Source organism: Hyaena hyaena, unplaced genomic scaffold (genome assembly GCF_003009895.1).
Source record: "Hyaena hyaena isolate Hyena2069 unplaced genomic scaffold, ASM300989v1 scaffold_46, whole genome shotgun sequence".
Classification (NCBI taxonomy): Eukaryota; Metazoa; Chordata; class Mammalia; order Carnivora; family Hyaenidae; genus Hyaena; species Hyaena hyaena.
In genome coordinates this window covers 2303921-2313896 of record NW_024080678.1, presented here as the reverse complement: position 1 = coordinate 2313896, position 9976 = coordinate 2303921, and the positions used below count along the sequence as shown (strand labels likewise).

Sequence of the window (9976 nt, the reverse complement as noted above, 5' to 3'; positions counted from 1 at the left end):
AAACTGAGGACTGATGGATGTGGGGGGAGGAGGGATGGGCATGGAGGAGGGCACTTGTGGGGATGAGCACTGGGTGTTATGTGGAAACTAATTTGACAATAAACTATTTGTAAAAAAAAAAAAAAAAAAGAATATAAAGAATATAAGAATATAGTGGCGCCTGGGTGGCTCAGTCGGTTAAGCATCTGACTTCAGCTCAGGTCATGATCTCACGGTTCATGGGTTCGAGTCCCTGTGCTGCCAGCTCAGAGCCTGGAGCCTGTTTCGGATTCTCTCTCTGACCCTCCCCTGTTCATGCTCGCTCACTCTCTCTCTCTCTCTCTCTCTCTCCTCTCTCTCTCAGAAAGAAATAAAACATTTAAAAAAAAAGAATATACGAATATAAACAATAACAATAATAGTAATAAAACAAAATCCTGACTCTTTAACCTGCTTTACAAAATCCTTCCAATCTGCCTCCTGCCTTCTTGTTGCTCAGCTTCCCTGTTCCCCTCCTCCCCCTCCAGCCCCAGGGGACCCTGGCTGTCCTTCAGGTCCTCATATGGGCCTGGCCCTACCCCAGGGCTTTTGCACTGGCTATTTTCCCTACCTGGGCCTGCCCCCCAGCTTTACTGAAGTATAATTGACAGAAAATGACACATAATGACAACAATTTGGTGACTTTGGACATACGCTACATTCATGTTATCTTCACTACAATCAAGGTTATAAACATATCCATCACCCCCAAAACTTTCTTAGATTTTGTGTGTGTGTGTGTGTGTGTGTCTGTGTATGTGTGTGTTAAGAACACTTAACATGAGATCTATCCTCTTAAAATGTTTGAGTGCCCAATACTCTGTTAACCGTAAGCATTACATTGTACAGCAGGTCTCTGGACTCAACTCATATTGTGCAAATAACTATACTCACTGAACAACGGCTCCCCACAGGCCCTCCCCCTGCCCCCCTGGGAACCACCATTCTGTTGTCTACATCTCTAGCTTTGCTATTTTAGATGCATCTACATACATGAGTCATCACGCGGTATTTATCCTTCTGGGACTGACTTCCTTCACTTAGCATAATATCTCCCTGGTTCATCTACGTTGTCACAGATGCTAAGATTTCCTTTTATTTTTGAAGGCTGGACAATACTCTGTTGTGTGTATGTGTATATATATACACACTACATTTTATCTATTCATCTGTCGACTGGCAGGTACGTAATTTCCGCCTCTGGCCGTCAAGAGTAATGCCGTAGCGACCATGGCAATGCACACACTGCCTTGGGATCTTGATCCTGATTTCAATTCTTTTGGATACACCCCAGAAGTGGGATTACTGGGTCATGGGACGGTTCTATTTGTAATTTCTTGAGGAGCCTCCATTCTGTTTCCCACAGCAGCCACGCATTGCACACTCAGCCAACATTCCAGTTCCCCCACATCCTCACTGAGGCCTGTCACCGTCTGCTCTTTGGGAACAGACATTCTAACAGGTGTAAGGAGGTATCTTACAGTGACTGTGATCTGTATTTCCCTCATCTCTTGCTCTTCAATGGCTCTTTCTTGTCACTCAGGTCTCAGATGGAAAATCACCTCCTCAAAGAAGCCCTCCAGACCCTGTAAACCAGTGGAGTAGCCAGCTGTTCGTTAACATGCTCAATACTATGTAGCATTTGCCACTAGCTGATCATTTTTCCTCAATGTTCTTGTAGTTATCAACTGTGTTTCCCCCCATGAGAATGTTAGCACTGTGAGAGCAAGGGCTGTTGTCCTTTTTTTTTCTTTTTTTCTTTTTAATGTTTTATTTATTTCTAGGAGAGAGAGAGAGAGACAGTGTGAGCAGGGGAGGGTCAGAGAGAGAGGGAGTCACAGACTTTGAAACAGGCTCCAGGCTCTGAGCTGGCAGTCAGCACAGAGCCCGATGCGGGGCTCGAACCCACGAATCCGTGAGATCATGACCTAAGCGAAAGTCGGACGCTTAACTGACTAAGCCACCCCGGCGCCCCTGTCCTTTTTTTTTTTTTTTTTTTAACCTATGAATACTCAGTCTCAGAATAAGAAGGCCCTCAAAATGTTTGTTGACTGACTAAATGAATAAATTACTTCTGTGTCTAATACTAAGGGTCAAGGCAAGGGAGGAAATACTTATTGGGCATCTAACACGGCAGATGCTATGCCAGGTGCTTTAAATGCAGTTTCATGCTTAGTCTCAAAACACGCCTCTAAGTTTTTCCGTCCCCATTTGGCAGTTGAGGAAACCAAAGCACAGAGAGGCTGAGTAACTTGCCCAAGGTCACATACTTGGTAATTGGAAGGGGTTAAAGCCGAACCCAGGTCAGCCTGACCCTCCCTCCATGCCCTGCTTCTTCCATGACAGCTGCTGCTTCCCCGTTTCCCGCCCTCAGAACTTCAAATCACCTGCAACTTTGCTCCTTGCTTGCTGTGAGCAACGAGCTTAACCTCTCTGTGCCTCAATTTCTCCACTCCGATTGGTGGGGGGGGACATAAAGTAGGTTTCTATGAACATCAAAGGAGACAGAACATATAAAAAATTATAAACCGTGAAGAAACAGGAAAGTACAGGTGTTAGCCATGCCTGTGACCACGTACCTAACGCTCTCCTCACCTCCGCCAACCCTAAAGGAGCCAGTCACTTGCGCAAATCTTTGCTGCCACCTATGCCCTGACCACTGAAGCCTGGGCCTCCCCTGTGGCCGTCAGGTCCACGAGGATGTCCGAGTTCCCTGGCTGTGGGGAGACACGGCATCTGTTGTTTCACGGCCCTCCGGCTCGTCCTGATTCCTCTGCTTGCACGCCCTCTTCTGACTTCACCCCGTCCGGGCCAGGCATAGCCCGTCTACACCCGCAGTAGTGAGCACGGAAGGGATGTGTGGCCTCACCTGCCTCCCCGGAGCAAGGGCGGCGGCCTGTGCATCTCGGGGGCTGCCCCTGCACCCCTGGGCCCCGCGAGCCACTTACGTTTTCGCTGTTGACATCGGCTTCGCTGGGGCAGCCGAACAGCTCTCGCCTCAGGAGGTTCCCGTCGTACTCCAGGAAGGTCAGGTACAGGTTCCGGAAAAACTCCACGTGCTTGTTCTTCACCCGCAGCTTCTTGGGGGAGTTCCAGTGAATGACCTGCCAGGGCGACCAGGGGGCAGTCAGGCCGGGAGGACCTGTGCAAAGACCCGGCTGGGCGCCTGTCTAAGCAGTGTTGGGGGGCTTGTCCATGCTCTCATTCATTCACTCATTCGTTCACCGAGTATGCCGCAGTGGTGACGAGGAAGGGCACAGACTGCCTGGGGCCAAATCCTGGCTCTGCTCTATAGTTCCTTCATCTTGGACAAGTGACTTACTCCCTCTGTGCCTCAGTTTCCTCATCTGTGTAACGGGAATAGCGACAGCTCCCGCCTGTGCCAGCATGTTAGCTTCTGTCTCTCAGCTCCAAGCTTGCTTTGTGATGCTGAGGTGGGGACTCTGCAAACCCTATTCTGCTTTGCCAGCCACCTCCTGTTAGGTGCTGTCAGCAGGGGCTGTGAGAGGGAGACTGAGGATCTGGAAGAAGGAAAAAGGGATGTGGCCCTCCTGTTGCTTCCTGATTCTGCAAGTATCACCCTACTTCCTTTTTTTTTTAACCTGAGAGGGATGCACCATCTCAGAGCCGCAGCCAACTCGTTGGTGCACGTGAAGCACATAAGGAGTGTCTGGCCAAGTGTGGGTGCTCAATACAGGCTGGCTACTAAGTGCCGACCCTGTACCAGGTTGGAAGAGGGGCAGTGACCCCTGCTGACAGTGCTCGCCCTTGGTTGGCTGGTGATCAGAGGGAGATGTTTCCAGAAACAAGTCATAGAAGGTGATCATGAAGGAGGGGCATGGAGAATGAGAGCTCTGGGGCCTGAAAGATGAAGCACTTTCCTGGGAGGCGGGGGCAGGCATGGAGGGGAGGGTGGGGGCACAGTCCAGCCAGAGGGAAGACCGGTGGGAAAATGAGAAGTCACATGCTGCAGCCGGAGCCCGGGTGCTGGGGGGCGGGGGGGAGGGGTGATGAGGCTGCAGGGGTGAGCAGGGTGCAGGGAGAGCCCGGCTCCACGGAGGTCATGCTCAGAACTCAGCTGTGGCACTGGAGACCTTACGGAGGAGGAAATTACTAACTCTGGGTGTGAGTGGGAGCCTCTGACTATACTGGACAAGACATGAGTGGAGCGGTGGATGGGCAGCTAAAGGGGCCATTCAGCGACGCCAGTTAGGAGTATTTTCCAGCAGGCACAGCTCATGCCCTTGGCGGGGGGGTGCCCTTCACCATCAGCTTTATATTTGTGGTCATGTAATCCTCATGGTGACCCGAACAAGGAGTACTATTAAAAAATTTTTTATCTCTTTATTTTTGAGAGAGAGATAGAGAGAAAGGATCAGAGCCCAATGTGGGGCTGGAACACACAAACCGTGAGATCATAATCTGAGTGGAAACCAGAAGCCCCAGCCGCCTAACCAACTGAGCCACCCAGACATCCAGGAATGCAGTTTTATTTTTTATTTTATTTTATTTCTGAGAGAGAGAGAGAAAGAGAGAGAGAGAGAGAGAGAGAGAGAACTGGGGAGGGTTAGAGAGAGAGGAAGGTACAGAATCTGAAACAGGCTCCCGGCTCTGAGTTAGTTGTCAGCACAGAGCCGGATGCAGGGCTCAAACCCACGAACCAGGAGATCACGACCTGAGCTTAAGTCAGACCCTTAACCGACTGAGCCACCCAGGCGCCCCGTAGGAATGCAGTTTTAAAGAAGAAAGAAGAAGTGACTTGCCCAAGGCTGCAAGGCTGGTAAACATGGGAGCCGGGGTTCAAACCTAAGTCTGAATAAACCTGATTCCAAAGCCGACGTTCTTCTGTCCACACGGCAGAGAACAGGAGAGGCCAGGTTGTAAACACTTACCTGTTCATGCCTTCTCACATCGCAGAAGAAATAAACCAGCTCTCACCTTGCCCTAGCTCATCTCTCATGGTGGGGGGACCGGCAAGAGCTGACACTGAGACAGAGGAAGGGATTGGGGTGTCAGAGCTCGGTCTTTTCCTGGCTCCCTCCTTCAGCCACATTCTCTCTGCGGGAGCCTCAACAGGGCGGCCATTAGAGAGGTCTGGAAGGCCCGCTTCCCCCTGCCGCTCTCTCAGGGTTCTCTGGAGGTATGGTAGCCGCAGCCCTTGAGGCTGGCTGGGCAAATACTCCTTTGCAAGACCAAGTCCCTGTCTCAAGGCAAAGGGAACAACAGGAGACCTGACTGGTGCAAACCACACCAGACCAGAATGGTGCAATGGCGGAGCCAGAACCCGAGGCATCAGGCCAGCCGGGGTTTGAATCTCAGCTATGCTCTTCAGTAGCTGTGTGGGTCCTGGGGCAGCTCGTTTCACTTCCTGGGGCCTCAGTTTCCTCGTGTGCAAGGTGGGAATCAGTAACCCTGACTCCACAGAGTTGCTAAGAGGTTTAAACGGATGCCTACCTGGCCCAGTGCCTGTATGCGGGGTGGCCCCACCTTATGTGGGTTCTCATCTCCCCTCAAAGATGGTGGCGGCATCCTGCCCTCTCTTCGCCTCCTGCCAGCATGAGGTCCACCCACTGGAGCAGTAATTCAGGAAGCCAGTGTTTAGCATCCAGGACAGTGCAGAACAGCCTGCAGACCCTTCCTGGAATGAGGCCACTTGGTGGCACTTGCATTTCAGAGAAGGAGTGTGTACAGTGCGTTCTCTTCCTGGGCCTTTTGAAGGATGCGAGAGGGAAGGAGAGGGAAGGCTCTCCCCTGAGTACACACCAACCTGCGCATGAGAAGGTCCTGGGCCACGCATTAAAATAATTGCATGCGGGCTGGTGTCACTCACACCCTGTGGGGATCATGTCTTTGCTGCAAGACATTTTGGTGCTTGCCAAGTGCTGAGGCAGCAGGAAGGCTGATGGATATGCATCTGACTCAGGAAACCTGAACTTCCTCAACAGGGAGAAACTTCCACTAAGTAAAAATAAGGGCTGCCTCTGTGTCCCCGGACAAACAAATCTTCACTCCTTGTGTACAAATCTGCCAGGCACTTTGGAGACACTGTGTCATCAAATCCTCCAAATAAGCCCATTTGGATCCTACTGTCCATTTTACGAAGATGGTACTTGACTTGCCCGTATCTCACAGCTGGTAAGCAGCAGAGCTGAGACATGAAGCCAGCTCTGAACCTGAAACCCCAGCTTCCTAACTGCTATCACGTACGGCGCCAACGGGCTGAGCACTTTGCAGACAAGGACAGTGAGGCTTACGGAGAAGGTGGCTTGCCCAAGATCACAAGGTGAGTTTGGACTGGGTTAAGGCTACAAATGAGGAGCCAGGTCTCACTCCAGGCCACCTCTTATCCCAGCATGCCTCATTCTTCTCTGTGTCTGCAGAGGGTTCTGGGTCTGCCTATCACATCCAGGTAAATACTGGTGACAGGTGTTCTTTTTTTTTTTTAAATTATTTTAAATGTTTTATTTATTTATGAGAGCGAGAGAAACAGAGACAGAGACAGTGTGAGCAGGGGAGGGTCAGAGAGAGAGGGAGATACAGAATCCAAAGCAGGCTCCAGGCTCTGAGCTGTCAGCACTGAGCCCGATGTGGGGCTCGAACCCACAAACCATGAGATCATGACCTAAGCTGAAGTCGGACGCTTAACTGACTGTGCCACCCAGGCGCCCCTGGGGACAGGTATTCTATAGGGCACTTGTGGGGATGAGCACTGGGTGTTATACGTAAACCAACTTGACAATAAACTATTTAACTATTTAGCAAAGGTTAAAGGGAGAAGAAGGTGGCATCATTGGCAGGCTAAGGGGATTCTGGGAAACCCTTTGCAACCTGGCTGCCCTGTGACAGGGAAGCTGACTCAAAGATCCTGGTGCCTGCCAAGTCCTACACCAGCAGGAAGGCTGATGGATGTGCGTCTGACTCAAAAAACCTGAGCCTCTTCAATAGGGAGAAACTTAACATATATTCAGATTTACCTTTTTCTCCTTAGTTTTTCATCAGCTAGACACAGCATACTCCATTCCCTTGTGCTAGGCTCCAGAGAAGTAAATGACAGCTATGTTTATCTAATACCCATCACACCCTAGATATTAGGCTACGTTTGGTATGGGTGTGCATGTGTGATGTTTCCACACTGAATCCTCAAAACAACTTGGTAAATTATGTCTATTATCCCCATTTTACAGTCGATAATTCTGAGGCTGAGCCTAGCGCAGGGTCACTCAATTTGCAAGTAACTGACTCTACTACAAAATCAGGTCTGTCGTGCTCCCAAATCATTTTCTTTCTATCACATCATTCATTTATTCAATACATATTAAAAATGAGCATTGACTGTGTGCCAGGCCCTGAGAGGGGCTGTGAAGGCAGAGATGAACACAAGAGATCATGACTCTCTGGAACTGACAGCTGAGAGAGAGAGGCAGACATTATACAGCTGCCCATTTTAAATTATAGGTATGATGTGTCCTCTTAAAGAGATGTTAAAGAGAGGCTGTTATTGATGGTTCCTGAGCTGAGCCAAGGCCCAGAGGGAGAAAGTGACTTGCCCAGAGCCACACAGCAGAGGGAGGATTTGTGCCCAGGATCTGTCTCCTGGGGCACTGTTCCTTCCACTAAACCATATGCCTGCCTCTGAAAATCTGACTCAGAATTAGTATTGCTGATAATTTTGATCAGCGCTTGTCTGACGACTGAGAAATGTCATTTCCTGGTCCTCTGAGGGACAGAATCACCCATCATTGCTGGCTTGGGGGCAGCAAGCTGGTGGTGTAGGTGACATTTGCTGACAAGCTTTCACACATGAGATGGAGTGACACTGGAGAATGTGTCCCGAAAATAGATTTTTGCAAGGAGCCGGTAAGTGTGTGTGAGTCTCCCAAGGCTTGTGGTAAAAACCCATCATAACTTATTCCACTGACTGAGGCACATTAGCATGGCAATAATAATTATTATCAGCAGCTAACATATACAGGAGGTTTGCTACGTGCCACGGCACTGCTCTGAATACTTTGCTGTCATAGCTCCCTTAACACGTGCATTCACCGCTACAAGTGATCCTCTCATTATCTCATCTTACAGGTGAGGAAAGTTCAGCAAATTGCCCCAAGTTACATGGGTAGGAAGTAGGAGAGTCAGGATTTGAACCCGAGGGATGGAGACATGAGGGATCCCACTCATTTCTCTCATTCTGTAATCATTAAATGACTCTGTTCACAGCAATAAATGTGAGATTTACTGAAGAATTATAGGATCATAAAAGAAGCCTACTTTCCCCTTCCAACCTCAGCCATCCCTGGGATACTGAGGCTGAAGGATGGCTTAGGACTTGTCAGATACGGGGGCTGAACCTCCAGCTTGGAAAGCAGAGGAAGAGGCATCCAGCTTGCAGACCACGTGGGCTGCAGAAGCCGCCAGGCATCAAGGGGCCCCATAGGCATGATCTGCTTGGGTCTGAAATGTCCGTAAAAGCTGAGTATATGTGCAGACTTGAAGTCAGCCTGCAGTGAGCCAGAGAAATTGACAGAAATTGATTACTGTCCAGGAAACTCAAACATCACATGGGAAGACAGCAGAAGTCAACTTGATTAAAGGAGAAACACGAGACTCTCTCGTCCATCAAGGAAAAAGCATTTCAAAGATAGAAACGAGACCTCAGTTCAAGGACAAGGCTATGGAAGGAGCTCAGTCAAAAATTCAGCTTCTGAAGCAGTCAGAACCCAGAGGGTTCAGAAAAATAATGCATGGTGCCAAAATGCTAAGACATCAGAGCCTGTGTGCAAGTGCCAGGTGAGCAAGAACATGGGCCTTCTGTCTTCCAAGTTTACAGGAATGTGGGGTATCTGGCAAATGGGTCTGTGTCTCAAGACCTCCCCTGATTTTCTATGACCCACAGAATAGCCCCTACCCTCCTTCGCCTGGTAGTTAAGCCTGTTGTAAAATGGCTCCCACTTACAATGCCTGCTCTACCTCGAAGCTAAAAGAATTTCCTGGCACTTCTTGAACCTGTCTTTCATGACTTGGTGCCTCTGCATGTGCTCTAGCCCCTTCCCCAGAATCTCCTTACCTGTCTACCACCTGAAGGCCTGCTTATCCTGCAGGCTGAGCTCAAAGGCACATCTCGTCTGTAAATCTCTGCCTGACCGCTTGTGGCGGTCCTACCTCCCAGGAGGTCTGTATCTCTACCCCATTCTTCACTCCTGACAGAGCACTAACTCTGCAGTTACAAATGCCAGCTCCTGCGAATAGATCACGATCCATTTAAGATCTAAGCTAATCATGATGATCTTGTTCTCTGATTTCCCAGACCGCCTTGCATCCAGGGTTGCTCATATCATTCAGGATTGCCCAAAAAGATACACAGGGAAGCGTATATTTGATTTCCTAATAATAAGGTTCAGTTAAGGTGCCATTCTCCTCCCACCCCACTCACCTTTCTGCCGTGAACAGAGATGTGATGACTGGAACCATGACAGCCATCCTGCGACTATGAGGAAGAGCTCAACACACTGCTATCTACAAACCGATGTCTACAGCTACTCCAGTATTCTTAGCTAAGAAATTAAACCCCCGGATATTACTTTAAGCCTCCTGCAAACTGGCTTTTATGATTCTCACTATAAGCATTCTTGGTGTAACACCCAGGGCTGTTGCTGGGCCCTTCTTCAGTGCTCCATAGATTCTTGCACTTAACGCTATGGAGGACTCATTGCACACTCTTGTAGTTATTTATTTACACGCCTGCACCTGGCAGCATTGGAATATGAATTTCTGGGCTGGCAGAGAGCATGACTTATTATTCTTCCTGAGTGTCACAGCGCCTGGCAGGTACTTAGTATTCCATCGCTGCCCTTTGCTTCAAGAATGGAAATCATGATGATGACATTCTCAATAATCTTCACATTCTGTCTACAGCAAATCATTTATAAAAGCCCTATTAATGTGGACTTTAGGATGGAGA

General features: G+C 49.2%; 1 protein-coding gene across 2 annotated transcripts in view; it reads right to left on the bottom strand.

Annotated features, from left to right (window-relative positions):
- Nucleotides 1-9976, bottom strand: part of LARGE1 (LARGE xylosyl- and glucuronyltransferase 1) — a 539462-nt gene that overhangs the window by 58371 nt on the left and 471115 nt on the right. For both annotated transcript variants that reach the window (XM_039230459.1, XM_039230458.1), the window contains one exon: nt 2967-3122. In XM_039230459.1, coding sequence (XP_039086390.1) covers nt 2967-3122 — 156 coding nt within the window. The remainder of the gene's footprint in view (nt 1-2966; nt 3123-9976) is intronic.